We start from the raw sequence: 15,683 nt of genomic DNA, 5'->3' as shown, positions 1-15,683 counted from the left end.
ATCTGACCAATTTCTCTGACTCTGATACATGACTATCACCTGCAGTTGCCATGTGGAGATGTACTATGGAACTAGACGGACTGGTTATAGGCTCACTTTGTACATCAGGTTCAACCATGCCTAAGACATGGTCTAATGATCACCTGAAGATTATCAAAATAACTATGGCTTGTTTTTTCATACTCTGCCGCTTTGAGACTCCTTCGGGTAGTGATAAAGCAGGATATCAAATCCAAACTCTTCTTCTTCTTCATTGAGTTTGTATACATACTTAAGGTACATATGTAAGAGACTTGGTTATAATTCTATTTTGGGAATGATTCATTTTTATACTTTCTGGATGTCCAATTATATTATAAAGTAGTTATGTTTTGTGTTATAAATCAAGCACTGTTGGAGTTGTTTCTTTTGGTTTTCCAATATACCAGTATTTCTTATCCATTAAAAAACTAGTGTGGCCAAACAAATTTTTATTCTGAAAGTGTGGCCCAGAGAAAAAAAAAGTTTGAGAACCACAGGTATAATAAAAGCCAATAAAACATGATCACTTCCTCCAAATGTTCCCAAGTAGTTCCACTTTGTCAATCATTTTCTCCCTGTTGGTGAGGACCAGGTCCAAGAGAGATCGCCCCCTTGTTTATTCCACCTTCCGTAAAATGGAGTTGTCAGCTAGGCAGCTGAGAAATGGTCTGTCATGATATCCCTTTCTACAGGTCAGCTGTGAGATCAATAAATAGGTTGACTTTGTGTCTGCTTTCTTTAATTCTTAGTCACAACATTAAAAAAATTGACCATGGTGCCATTATCAAATAACATTCTTTCCGACATGGGGCAATAACAAATCTCCACTCCTTTGCAAATAGTATTCCTGTATCTGGCCCCTTGAAATATATGTATTTAGCTGACATTTGTCAAGCTGTTTTAGTATAAGAAGATATAACAAGGGTTTAGTCTCACTTCTGTATCTCTCAATTAAAGGAACAGCACATTTAACCCTTGCTGCCAGGATGCAGCTCAGTGGAAGGCACCAGGGGTATGAAATATTATTTTGGGGGAAGGTAAGCCCTACCCCACATAAATGATCACAAGATGCAGCATGACACTTAGCACACCATTAACTTGGGGGGGTCCCCCTGAAATATTTTATGGGGGGGTGGGTTCAAAGGGACCTTGGTACTTATAAGGAGACAAGAGATTCCTGTGACAAGGGCTTGAGCAGCGCACTTAACCCAGTAGCAAATGGTACAGGCAAAGCGCCATTGCTTACCTGACTTCTCAACACTGCACTCCACTGCCAGTTACTAAGAGGGGTGAGGTGGTGGAGAGCGTCAGATTGGTGCAGCATTGGCAAACCAGGTAAGCATATTTGCTCTGCCCACACAGCCCTTCTGGCTGCTACTGATTTAGCCATTGGAAAGCTCTGAGAAGGAAGGAAATAAGTGCATTTAACTCTCATGGCTCCAGCTCAATGGAAATCACACATTATGCAAATGTGTCCACAACTGCAACTTTTTACATTGTGGAACCCCTTGGGCTGCTTTAAGGAACCTAGAAGCTCCAAGGAACACAGCGAGAAGTGCTGGATTATAAGGTTGAAGATGTGCCGCTGCATGAAAGACAGGGAGGCATTGTGAACATATCTGTGCACCTCTTCAGATTCCACATGGGGAATCTCCATAGGGATTTATTGTAAGCAACTGGAGCGGTCTGCATTTTTGCTGAATGTGCCCACAGGGTACTTGAAAATACGCTGCAGAAGTATTTGAGAACACAACCTACCATGCGGAGAAGCCTTAACAAAAGCAAGCGGCAATAATATAACAGGTCCTGCCCTTCTCTTGTTTTATATTTAGATTCTGTATAGGCAAAACCGACAAAGCACCACTCATATATTGGAGACAAACAGTACATCCGCTGAGCTGCTGGTACCTTTCGAAGAAGATTATCTCGTAGAAATAAGAACTGTGAGCGATGGAGGGGAAGGGAGCAGCAGTGAGGAAATTAGGATTCCAACCATGTCCAGTGAGTTACCTCACCTCCCCCCTCCCCAACACTGTTGCTGTGGTCCCTTGACTGCTGGGAAGAACTAAAGCTGGATAGACCTTTGACACTAACTTGATATTATGGTACCAGGTAAACCTGGGAACAGTCTCTTACGTGCCTGGTTGGGAAAAGGGAAAAGCAATTAACATGAGGGGGAAAATGCAGCAGAATTTTCAGGGGGCTGCGGATCTGCGGCTTGCTGATTTAAGTGGAGGCTGCAGCTGTGTGGAAATCAGTTACTGGGTCGGGTTGAAATTAAACTCTTCAGCATAATAATCCTCGTTATTTACTATTTTAAAGGTTCCTAAAATATACTGTGGACTGTGTATAGGTTTAAACAGCCAGTGTCTCTGCCCACAGGCTCCCAGTTATTTATTTTAACTGAAGGGGAGGGGAGATGGAGGGACGAAGAAACAGTTTGCCTGTTTTTATGCGAAACAAGGGGTTGGTTTCCTCCCCACACAAAATTATAGGCACCTGCACCTGTGAACTAACTATACTGAAAAAAAATCTCATGACCTATTCACACCTGCGCCCAGTGCTTTTTTTCTTAAAAAAAAAAAGTGTTTAGGGAATACTCTCATTTTTCTACCCATACTGAGGCCAAACTTAGATTCACAAAATATTTAGGGGTATGCGTGTCCCCCCAGAAAAAAGCACTGCCTGTAGCCATCAATTTATCAACAGGCATGTGTGAACTGTGGGAACAGGGAGTCGTTCAACTGGAAAAGAAACAAAAGGGAGGCAAAAGGAGGAACAATGAGAGGGTATTGCAAAAGATCAAGATGGAATAACATGAACATGGAGATTAGGGGGCAATTCTGTGCAAGAGGGGCAAGAGACAAGAGATAGCAAATGGATGATTTCAAGACTGATACTAGAAAGATAAAAAGCAGAAGAAATGGAAAGAGTGTACAGAAGTGAGATGAGAGCTTAATTCATTGAAGTGAAGGAACACCCTTACACGGAGCTTTCGGTAGGGTACATCGCTGTACTAATCAGTACATGTTTCAACCAAAAGCTACTGAAGAGGGCCTTGAGGGGATTTGGGGCAGGGGCATGATATGGTGCAAAGCATGGGGGCAAATCCAGCTGTCCTCTCCACGTCCTCCCTGTCCTCCAAGGATTCTTACATAGTTGTTATTTTTAAACCAGCTCTAGTATTCTGGTACTGATGGCTGGTTCTGCCTCTGCATAGGGAATCAGAATACAAGGAGCGCTGGAATAAGGAGATAATATGTTACCAGGGCTGGGAGCTTAGCCGTCATTCTCCACTGCACATCAATGTCATGTCATGCCAAAGTTTATTTCTAGGTGGCTTTTCAGCCAAAGAACCACCAAAGTGGCTCACTAAAGTTAAAATGCAAGTATAAAATGTAAGCAAAAGAACGAGAGGCACATTACAAAATGCAAATTCAAAGCAGTGATCTCACTTTGTATTGATTTTTGCTACTTCCTGCGTTAAAATATTTGGATGAAGTGCAGGTGCAAATGGTCTAAATAAATAAATAAATAAATAAAAGCACATTTAAAAGGATACAGATACACACACACACACACACACACACACACACACAACATCAGGGGCTCTGAAAACCAACTCCACTATCATACAAGGCCTGGGGGGCGGGCGGGCGGGGGACATGGTCTTCGCCATCCACTGAGAAGAGTAAATAGAAGTTATGAAATGTGCATCTTGAGAAAGTCAGTTGCAAGGGCTAGTTCCCCCCAGGCAGGAGGCATGATGACACATTTCAACTAACCTGACCACACACCCTCCAAAGACTTTGGTGGGTGAGCAGTTTCATATGGATTGAGTTAGGTTTCAAAGCTGGTGTTGTTCTATTGAATGGTACCACCAGGACAAGACTTTGAGGCAGAAATCCAGGTACCTACACAGATGGATAAACATGAGGGCCCCAAATACTTCAACACCTGGCAAGCATGCTGTAAGCAAAGTGATATGCATTTCTAGCTGAAGGGGCGGGGGCAGGGGCGGGGTTCCCCTTGTAATACAATTAAGTCAAGAGTCTAAAATAACCTAGTTACCCCGCTGCTTTCCTTGACTAGAATCCAAACACAAAATATTAACTGGTTCGCGGGTTTGAATGTCCTAGGCACTTTATACTTTATGCATTGAACTGTACAGTTGCAAGTCTTCCACCAATGGTGGAATGAAACAGAGCAATGACACACTGCCAAGCTTCTCAAAGTGTCATCATAGTCAGCTAATAATATTAGGCCTCATCCTCCTGAAGAAAAAAATAATCAAAGTAAAGCATGGTGATTATTAAGCACATTAAAACCAGCTCTTATCAATAATGCCTCAAGCACGTGAATTTGAGTGTACTTTTCTATCTGTTTCTTTTTGCAGGTTTAAGCTCCAGAGGGATGGACACCTGCCGCTCTGAAGATTACATAATGACAACTAAGATTATGATTCTGGTTTATTTACTCAGCTCCTGAGTATTTTGTTGAATGGAGTCAACAAGCAGCCATTGGACTTTTGAAAACAAAGCAGCCGTTGATGGTGGGAGACTTTCCTCTCTTTCACATATTGGCACCTGTCATCTCTGAAAATGGAGTCTATTGAGAAAGATAATGAATTGCCCTTTAAAATGTAAATATAATTGATTTCTTCCTCTTTTTTAAAAGCATATTTGCGTTTAAGATGTCCCCAAAATAAACAGAACAGAGCCAAAATTGTGAAAAAGAAAGCTAGTTTGTATTGCAGGGATCTGTTGTGAAAATCCAGTATATATGTATGAGTTGCAAACGTACAAGATATCTACAACAACAAAACCCAGTGATCAATATGAAAAAGGCTTGCAGTTGTTTGTGATGTATAACATTAGTTGATCTGTATTTCTCACTTTGGTCTGTAATGAAACACTGTTTACTGCATTTTCAGATTTAATAAAAAATATTTCTTTACAATTTTCCCCATTTTTATCAGTATCTTGGACTAACTGCAGACTTCATTCATAGCATGTGTATATTCTGATTTAAAATTTAAAATGAAGAAGCCATGCCAAATGAATTAACATGGATGTTGTTTTCAATGATAGACATTAAAATCAGAATATTAAGGATACTGAAGTCCCATAGACCATATTCAAAAAAGGATGGGCTTGTTTTGTTTCTCTAGATTCTACCTATAGCCTACATTGTGAAAATACAGTTTGAAATCTAGTCATAGTGTAGTTGTGAAAGGTGCTCCTACAAGATTTTCATCAGATATTTCCATGTATGAGAGGCTAACTGTACTATGGTTGAAGAAGTCCTTCCTTTTGTCTTTGCTGAATCTTTCAATATTCACTTTCATTGGATGACCTCAAGTTCCAGTACAGTATTATGCAAAAGGGATCAATTTTATTTCCAAAATCCCAAACATGAGATTCTCCTTTATCACAGCTGCAACAGACTAGGTCAATATTTTCATTAAGCCCAAGATCTCTTTCCTGGTCTGTCGGTGGCTGTTCAAACCCATTAACATAGAAGTGACAGTAGGATTTTTTGCTCCAAAGTGCATCATTTCATAATTACTTGCAGTGAACTGCATCTGCCATTTTGCTGCCTGTTCACTCAGTTTGGAAATACCTTTTGGGGGTTCTTTGAAATCACTTTTTGTTTTTTACTAGCCTGAATAATTGGGTGTCACCAACAAACATGGCCATGTCACTGATTATCCCTGACTCCAAATCATTTTCGAACATGTCAAAAAGCACTGGTCCCGAAGCAGATCATTGGGAGATCCCATTTGTTACATCCATCTATTGTGCAAAGTCTCCAGTTATTCCTACTCTCTGCTACTTCTTGTTCTGTGAGTTACTTATCCATAAGGGTCTCTTTCCTCTTACCCAGTCCTTTGGTGAGAGACTTTATCAGAAGCTTTCTAAAATTCCAAGAATGTAATATCTAGTGGACCGTCCACTCATGCTGGAAATTAAACCTTGTACTTCCTGCATGCCAAACATGCGCTCTACATCATTTCCCCTAAGAAATACTTCCCATTAGTATATCAGGAAGCCAAAAACAACAGATCTGTTCATCCTCTCAAGAGCAAAAGTGCTAAGTGAGGCAGTAATATAAAGAGTCCAGATGACTGTTCTAAGCTGCAGCCTCCATGGAATAACATTTCTTTCTTTCTTTTTTTTGTTAGGGAAGAGAAATGAGCTTTTCATTTCCATCTTCATCTTGGCATGTGCAAATCTGATTAAACCTCTTGACCTACTGAGTTTGTAATTCAGACCTTGAATAAGTGGATATATAAAATTCCTCAGAAATAAGTCTAGATTGACAAACGGCTCATTTTTCTGTCATTCATTGGAATATATCATCTCAAGCACATCACCTCAAGCATTGACTATAAGCTGTCAAATGAATTAGCAGAAATGTGCAAATAGTAAAGGACATGATTAAAAGCAATCCCAGGTGAACTCAAGGCAGGGTGGAAGCGCTCTTTCTGACCACTGCCTCACAGCTCACATGTTAGCCTGGGGCTTGTCGATGGTGAGCCATTTGCTGAAAATTAAGAGCTAGCAGACTTCTCATAATACAATGAGGAAAGCCTGGAATAAATTGAAACTGGCATTCAAGTGAAATAAATATAATAGCAACACTACCATCACATTCTGATACGAAATGAAATATTTTCTTCAGGAAATTTCTAATAGGTGCTTTGCAAACTTGACATTCCAATTCAAATAACAGATCACAAAATCTGTATTTCACATTTCTGAAAATCAGGGGGAACATGAATGCACACAAATGTCCACTGATAACGCATCACTGACTTTGTCATACCAGAGCACTGTCTAAGAACCCCAGATTTGGATCTAGGCAGTTATACAAAGAACAACACCAACCTTTTGGGGAGAGGTGTCAAGTGGAACAACCTAGAATCCTGTCCATTTGCATTTTCCCTTAATGCACCCTTCCTTCAGTTTCAGAGCTGCCTACAGCTAGGACATGTATGAAAACTAATACTTTTCTAGAAGTCAAGGCTATCATGTGCTACAAACATGCATTCGTTATTGTTATGTTGTGTTATGTTGTTATGTTATGTTATGTTATGTTATGTTATGTTATGTTATGTTATGTTATGTTATGTTATGTTATGTTATGTTATTTAAACAATTTACTAAGTTGTTTACAAAAATGCAGTACCAAAAATAGAACTATAAGATCAAGCTTCAATTAAAAAATCTATTGGAATAATATTCAGTAGGCATTGGAAGTTTATAGGGAGGGGCTTGTCTTGCCACAATGGAAGGGTGTTCCATAAAATTGACCACATATACTAAACACACTGCTTAAGGTGTATAGGAGCTGTGCTTCCCATTCATGTGGGATCACTAACAGTCCTCCAAAGACTTCAGTGATCAGGCAGGGATATAAGGGCAAGGAGATAGTCAGGTATGTTAAACAATGTTCTACATGCTTCCCACTTCATTTCTATGCTCAATGTGGTAGCTGTTAGTCCTCCCCACTCCCTCAAAAAGTGCCCCAGAGTGGCACAATCAAAAGAAAGTTGTGAGAAGCCTTGTTCACAAGAATTGTCATTTGAAGAAGTTGTTTTTCTGCAGGAAGTGATTGAAGTCAGATTTACAATCTAAACTCAAGCCAAGCTTATGAGCATTAAGCATATAATAATAATAATAATAATAATAATAATAATAATAATAATAATAATAAATTATTTATACCCCGCCCATCTGGCTGGGTCTCCCCGGCCACTCTGGGCGGCCTCCAACAAATACCAAAATACAATACAAAGTCACAAATTAAAAACTTCCCTAAACAGGGCTGCCTTCAGGTATTTTCTAAATGACAGGTAGTTGTTTATTTCTCTGACCCCTGATGGGAGGGCGTTCCACAGGGTTAATGACATGTCTTATGAAGTGAGTTGTGGAGCAGGTGTGCACTGCTTGGCCAAATTGGGCTGGGGGGAGGGAATGAAGAGCCCAAATCAGGCCTATGGGCAAGAGGTTCCCCACCCCTTAATTGGTATACTTTAATAAAAGCAATTCCATGCATCTGAATCAGATGCAATGAAATGACGGCATCTGAATGCAGACGCTAAGCTCAAAGAGCCTTGAGAACGCTGTTTAGCATTGGTTAATATTTCATGATAGTTGACATTAGAAAAATGAAGATATGCTAAATTAGTTCCATCAGATTTGAATAGTCGGTGTTGGTGCTGTGCCTGGCAATTTATCGACACAGCAGGCAGGTTACAATTCACACCATAGCTTCCCGTGCTAATAACAATCTCAGGTTTCTCTAATCCCAATGTGTCACAAACTTTTAGGAAAACATATATGGGGGTGTGTTAAGTTGAAAATCTGTACACCCAGTTGTTAGATTTTCTTTTAAGATAGCATTCTCAAGTCTGTCTAAACCTAGAATCAGAAATATTGTTCTCTAGTACAACATTATTGACTTCATTTAAAAAAAAAAAAAAAACATTTTTCCCTTTGAAGAGGTTTTTGGTCTTTCTATAATTGCAGCAAAATAAGGATAAATCAGGAGGCAAAAGGGCTATTTATAATAAGAACTGGACTATACAAATAGGAGGTTGCATGATAACATTGTTCATAGACTACTATACCACTTGAACAACAAGTTTGGGGGACTGAATTTTGAATTGCTTTCCTGTGGAAGGTAGGGGAAAATCCTTTGCTGCGCAAAGAAAATTAGCAAGTCAGGGCAAGATTCAAAAGAGGGAAATGTAAAGTCCTGCATTCAGGGACCAAGAATGAAAAGCAGCAAGCATAGGGTGGGGGAGACCTGGCTTGGCTGCAGCAGGTGTGAAAAGGATCTAGATCCCAAGATGAACCTGAGTCAACAGTGGCTGTGCTAAAAAATAGCAAATGGTGGTGACATGGTGTCATTTTTACTGCGCTGGTAGGAAAAACAAGTCCAGTTTTAAAAAATGGAATATTTTAACTGCTAAAGAAGTACAATAATGAGCATTTCCTACAAGCACTGCCCTGCCATGAGTCCCTTAACTCTGCATTAGCACATAAGTAAGTAGCAGTGACTGATGCCTTTATAAAATTTGAATCACAACAGCAGCCTGCCATGGCCAAAGTCTGCAGAGCTGTGAACCAAGACAGCCTGGAGACAATGCCTTGACCCAGCAGTACACCAGGAACATCTGGAGGCTGGCAGGTCTATGTGTGCATCCTTCCTACATCCCCATCCAGCCATTAAACATAGCTCTGGCAAGATTGATAGTGGCATATTTCCACCAACCACTTGAATGCCTTTATTTAGCCACTTTCTGATACTGTGTTATCCAATGGATGTATCTCTCTGTGTGTGTCTTTGTCTACACACAACTTACTCTTAATTTTCTCGATTTAGATATTTAGAATTTCTCATCAAGAGTATATTTTGATTAATTGCCAACGCTAGGGTGGGCATTTCTTAAAACAGTTTTTGAAAACTGACTCCCTCCTAATCAAAATAATGTGCATTCATTCATTCATTCATTCATTCATAAATAAATAAGCCATAATGACTAAGTCATAGATACCTTTGTTATTTTGCCCTGAGGTGTCCCAGGCACAGTAAAAAGAAGACTGGGCTGAGAAGGGGGAAAGGGGGAAATAAACAGAATGTACCCAAAGTGTGCCACTGATTTCACTTTTGCACCCCTGTTGCCAAGAAAGCAATGGTGGGAGGAGGGGGAACCCCATTTTACAAGTGGAAGCCCCTGGGAAGGGCTGATGATGATGGGGTTCATTAAGTGAATCCTACCTTTGGTGTTGTTGTCTGTTAGCAGTCTGTTGTCTTGAGGATGTTTTAAATTGTGCTCTATATATTTACTCTTATTGTACTATGGTGTGGTTCAATTAGTCTGGAAACCACTTGGAACCAATGATGTGGGAAGGAGGAAGTGGGGGAGGAGGAGCATATAAATATTGCAACAAAATAAGCATGCAAATCCTGAAAGTTTGTTTCCTGAAAGTGGCTAAGAAAAAACCTAAGTATGGAAAGAACTTTATCCACTCTTCAGGTTCCATCTGCACTGCATGTTCTCTGCTGTCAACAGTATGTATGAGATGCATCTCCAGAAATAAAGCTGAAGGAATCTTACCACACAACTTGGCTGCCCTCCCCAACATATGTCCCTTTTCTCAGTGCCTATCTGCCACAGGCTTTCTCCTGGCACATTTTGACATTTATAACTAAGCATGTGCTGAACACTCAGCTTTCCTAAGGGTCTGGGTTGCTCAAGGCTGTCTCACCAAGCTGCCAGGCCTCCAGCTATCACCTCTCATTGCCGTTTCAGGCATAATATGCTGCCAGAATCAGCTTTCCATACCAACAAAAGGCTTGTTGATGATTCTTTCACATACCTGGTGCCCTATGGTTTAAATATGAAATATGAAAGCTGGATAGATCTGATTCCCACTGCCTAACTCCACAATGCCAATGAGTATTTGGGGTGTGACTTTAAAGAAACCCAAAACCAACAACTATTTAGTTGGGTTTTATAAACAGTGATCATAGGAATAATAAATGATACAAACAAATAGACAAAGTCTTCTATGTCAACTGTACATCACAAAAATAACATAACAGAATTGCAGTAATATCTCAACATATGGCTCATTATTAGTGGACAATGTACAAGTTGTTCATGGATCAGTTGTCGATTTTTTTTTTGTTCTTGTTTTTATCATGTATTTGGTGTTTTTAGATTGTATTTTTATGTTGTGAACTGCCCTAAGATCTGCAGATAAAATGAGGTATACAAATTTAATAAATAATAAGGAGGATGAGGAGGAACCATTGTTGAGTTAGATCAGTCAACCAGCTACAAATCCACCTAACAGTAACCTCACCCAGCCCACATTTTAACAGCTTCTCCACAAGAATATCATGGGGGACTTTGTCAAAAGCCTTACTGAAATCAAGATACACAATGTCCACAGCATTCCCCTGATCCACCAAGCTTGTAACTTTATCCAAAAAAGAAGAAGAAGAAAAGAAATTAAATGAGAGTTGTCTGGCATGACTTGCTTTTTGATAAACCCATGATGGGTTGCACTGTTACTGTGTCAAGAACATGTTGCTGAATACACCTACAATAAAACTCCAGTCTGGAGGGGATACACACACACACACACACACACCTGTTGCCATATGAAATTAAGTATTGTTGCATGCCACCTCATTCTCAAAGCAATGCGAGTTTCTAGGAGCACTCCCCCAACCATGACCTGTGATTGACAGGGCCCCCACCCACTTACTCTCTGGCACTGTGATTGACAGGGCCCCCACCCACTTATTCTCTGGCCCTTTCCTCTGTTCTCCCAGTAGCCTATCACCCAGGCTGGCCTGGCTATTCCAGGAATTGTATCTGTGCTGGATCCAGGAATTAGAAGGGTTTTGCATACAACCTACTTCATCCACCCCAAACTGGTACCCACAAAGTCATAACAGTAGAAGCTGTTAATTTTTGACTTTCAGACTTTGAAATGACAGTATATCCTTTTTTCTTTCCAAGTAGACCCTTTTTGGCTACATTACTCTCTATTAGAATATGGGAGTGATGCTGTCTGGGTCTGATCGGAGTTGCAGTCCAAAGCATTTGAAGGGCAGCAGGTTAGCAAAAGCTGACTTAGTACCTGTGTGTGAGCTATATAGCCCTTAATTTTCACCCCTCTTTGAAATGCCTCATGTGGCTTCCAGATTGTGCTCAGGGCCATTTCTGATGCAACTTTTTACCATATCTTAAAATTCATGTCAATGTCACATCAGAATGGTTTGGTGCCAGTTAATTGCATGTCACGTTCCCCCTGGACATTAGCGTTTGGCAGACTGGCTTCCAGTTGCTTCTCTGCACACTCGTCTATGGAATTAAAATGACATGCATCTAATCAGTCCAGAATGACCTTGCCACAGATCTCTAGACATGTTCAGGGCAATGAACTTATACAAGAGTTAGTGAGACAGAGAATGCAACCGAGATATCCGTAGAGTGGGGAGGAGGTTTTCAAAGGTAAAGAGACTGTGGACAGCAGACACAAAGAACGAAAACAGATTTTCATTTTTCTGGGAGGTGACATTTTAATAAGAAGCTTGCACCATTTTACAAAACATTATGGTTGTGGAATGACACCAGTCTGACATATATTGTAATGGTATATACATACCCATGTCTATGAACACACTGATTCCTATAGGGAAACAATGTAAGCTTAGACTTCTGCAGTCTGTGACAGGTAAGAGAAGGCTTAGGAAGTTGGAACAGCAAGGGACTGGTCCTGACTGAATTATTATTATTATTATTATTATTATTATTATTATTATTATTATTATTATTATTATTTATACCCCGCCCATCTGGCTGGGTTTCCCCAGCCACTCTGGGTGGCTTCCAACCAAATATTATAAACACAATCTAAAGATAATCTAAAGATGGTCTGCATCCATGTGACAGCAGGTGGAATTGTTGCCCAAAGCATGATGTTGAGATTTTACATGTCACAGCATTCCCATGTCACCCACATTACCTTTAATGTGAGATCAGACAAATGTTTAAGGACTCATTTGTGCTAAGCCTTCAACATTAGGTTCAGATGTCAGGGTCAGCTCTTGTAAGCTGTATTTAGGATGGGTGGCCAGGGGACTGCCTTTGAACCAGCAAGACTTCTAAGCCATCAGAGTGCTTTCCTGCCTTTATCCGGGATAGCAGGATCCCATTCAGGAGCCTGCTCTTTAACAAAAGTTAAGGATGCACTGGCAATGCTCATTTTTGAAGGATATGCTCTGGCATGGTAAAGGCAATATCCAAGTCACCCCTACCTGAGTCAACCACCCTGAGATCTACGGGTATAGGGTGGTATACAAATTTAACTACTACTACTACTACTACTACTACTACTCCAATGAATACTAGGATTTACCACACTCTTCAAGGTGCATGTCAGGCCACACTTGGGATGCATCAGTTGCATCTCCTGGCATTTCAAGTAGGCAAGGACTTCATCATCAGTGCTCTGCCCTAAGTAAATAGGACACCAATGATCAGTGAATTATTTGAAGACATATTTCATCCTTCACAATTTATCCACCGAAATCAGCATTTTACAACCTATTGATTAGTGAGGATATTGAGCCACACTCTGAGTGTGCTGGCCAGCTGCGTACAGCTATGCCGGAAGAGGCTGCATTCCAATAGTGATTGACTTCTTTTTTTATTGACAAAAATGAGCTGATACAGATCAGCTTTCTGAATGAGCAAGTGCCACCGTTTTGTATTCCAAGTTTTTACAGCAAAGATTGCGAGAGGAAAACAGACTCAGAAGTAAACAGAAAAAGAGATCCAAAATACTGTATAATGCAGCAGTCTTTCTTTCACCATTTTTGCAGCCAAACTGATATTATATATATATATATATAACAGTCGCCAGTAGCAACTGAATGTCCAGTCTGCATATATTATTCTGGAAAAGATGGAATAGAATTTGAAATGTCTCCCACTTCCCAGTTTTAGCCCCTTATGTTCTGCATAAATGTATTAAACTAATGAAGAACTATGTGAACTGAATGAGTTTAGACTAATAATAATAATAACAATTTGTTCTTATATTATTGACATTTTAATTCTACTCATTGTCACAACCCCCTGGGATAGGTTGGCAATATTTCCATATCAGACCTGGGGAACTGAAACAGAGAGTGCAGCTTTTCCCAATCTGATGCTCTCTATATGATTTGGACTACAACTCCCATGAATCCCACAACACACACATAATCTTGGATAATATTATCAGTGTAGTGATATATATCAGTAGAATAATCATCAATTTTTAGCTCAGATTGTGAGACAAAATTTAATCAGGGATTCCCCCCCCCCCAAAAAAAATGATGTGTTTTCTAAAATGTTGCTGGCATTGTGCAGGCCCGTGCAAAGGGAGGACGGCAGCTCCCACAGGCCTCAGAGGGCTAAGCTGGATAAGGGACCCCACCAGGGACTGGCTACTTTTTTGTTTGAGTTTATAAATACATTCTCTGCATGGACATGCTCACCAGTATTGTGCATCATCTCTCCATAGAAAAACGTTGTAAAGGCTTGAAAATTATCTAAATTTCATTGAAAGTAAAATATTAATGGAAATCTACACCGGTTCCTGCTTAGATGAAATTATAATGAATTTTGCAGACACACACACAAAATCAATGAATTTTGCAACATAGAATTTGGCTAAAGAATAGAAAAACTTCTTAGGCTGATAGTAATATTTTGGGATGTGTGAAATCACACTGCTTTTTCCCTGGTTGGATGAAAACCTCCACCCCTTCTTTCTTATTACCACTTTGACAATTCTCAGAAAAGTTTTACAAGAACAAACCTTCAAGTTCCCTCTAGAAATAAAATTTAGTAGCAACTTAAATGATATACCTTGATAGACACAGTGCAGCTAAGGTAATAAACGACAAATCTTATTTGTTTCATTTAGCATATTTTCTTTCTCATCTTTTCTCAGAGGGCCTCAGGTTTGTTTTGACTGCCATACAACAACCCTGTGAGGTGGGTTGCACTGAGTGATACTGAATGGCACACAATCAGTCAATACACTCCATAACTGAATGGGGATTTCAACCCAGGTTTCTCTATCCCTGTTGACTCTGACACTCTTTGCCATCAGTGGCCTGCCCCCTGATCAGCACAGATCAAGTCATTGACAACATTTAGAAATTAGCTGCTCAGGTTTGGGAAAAGCAAACAAACATATGAAAGTTGTCCCTACAGATAATTCTGAGAAGTGAAAAGCAGTGAAAGCCAAATATGCTGCAGGTATCCATGAAATATTAGACTAGCCATCTCAAGTGTTGTGTGGATTGCTGAAGTCTTATGACAAGGAAAACATTGCAACTTAGGGTAAATGTGTTTCAGTAAAGAATGCAACTTCTAAAACTTGCCCATTTTATGGCATGGGGAGTGGGGAATAAGAAAAAAACATTGCTAAGCCTCGGGATTTATAAATGTGTCAATTTTAACTGTCTTTTTTTTAATAAAAAAACTGCCAAAAGAAACATATTGGGACTCCATAAAAATAGCTCAAGGTCAAGAGAGGTGCAAGGGAACAACAGGTGCTAGTCTATGGTTAACAAGAAGATCCCTTCCAGCCAAATGTCTGTCTTAATGAGTGCTATTTCCATATACAGTAGCAGAATCAGCAACGAGAGAGAGAACTATTTGACACTAAAGAATAAAAAGTGCGCTTCCTATTTGGGATCTGGATGTGAGTTTAAGATAGCCTGGGCCAACATAATTATGAAGTTACAATGCTGGAAGGAATTTGAGGGTCATCTGGTCATGGTCCTCTGTGCCCCCCAACCGCCCACTGCAAGCATCTTCATTCATTACTGCAAGCTCATATCTTACACACCCTTGTTTCAAACAGTTCGTGGAGCTTCTAGACTAGAGCCTTGCTTTGGCAGGGATAAATATTTTTGTTCACCCTGAAGGTCCTACTTGCATTGAACAAGAACCTCTGCAAAATGTACTCTTATTGGGAAACTTGTGTATGCGCAGCAGCCAGACTGAAGCGAGGATGCGCATAGATTTTGCTGTGGTTTGATAGTTTGGCTTCTTCTTGCCTTGCTTTGCAGTA

General features: G+C 40.1%; 1 protein-coding gene across 3 annotated transcripts in view; it reads left to right on the top strand.

Moving 5' to 3' along the window:
* Window positions 1-4,983, top strand: part of CNTN6 (contactin 6) — a 158,180-nt gene extending 153,197 nt beyond the window's left edge. For all 3 annotated transcript variants that reach the window (XM_033141196.1, XM_033141198.1, XM_033141199.1), the window contains 2 exons: window positions 1,854-2,022; window positions 4,418-4,983. In XM_033141196.1, coding sequence (XP_032997087.1) covers window positions 1,854-2,022; window positions 4,418-4,509 — 261 coding nt within the window. In that variant the 3' untranslated portion in view covers window positions 4,510-4,983. The remainder of the gene's footprint in view (window positions 1-1,853; window positions 2,023-4,417) is intronic.
* Window positions 4,984-15,683: the final 10,700 nt, after the last annotated feature.

The sequence above is a fragment of the Lacerta agilis genome, chromosome 2 (genome assembly GCF_009819535.1).
Source record: "Lacerta agilis isolate rLacAgi1 chromosome 2, rLacAgi1.pri, whole genome shotgun sequence".
Lineage (NCBI taxonomy): Eukaryota > Metazoa > Chordata > Lepidosauria > Squamata > Lacertidae > Lacerta > Lacerta agilis.
This window is presented reverse-complemented; position numbering and strand designations above follow the sequence as displayed.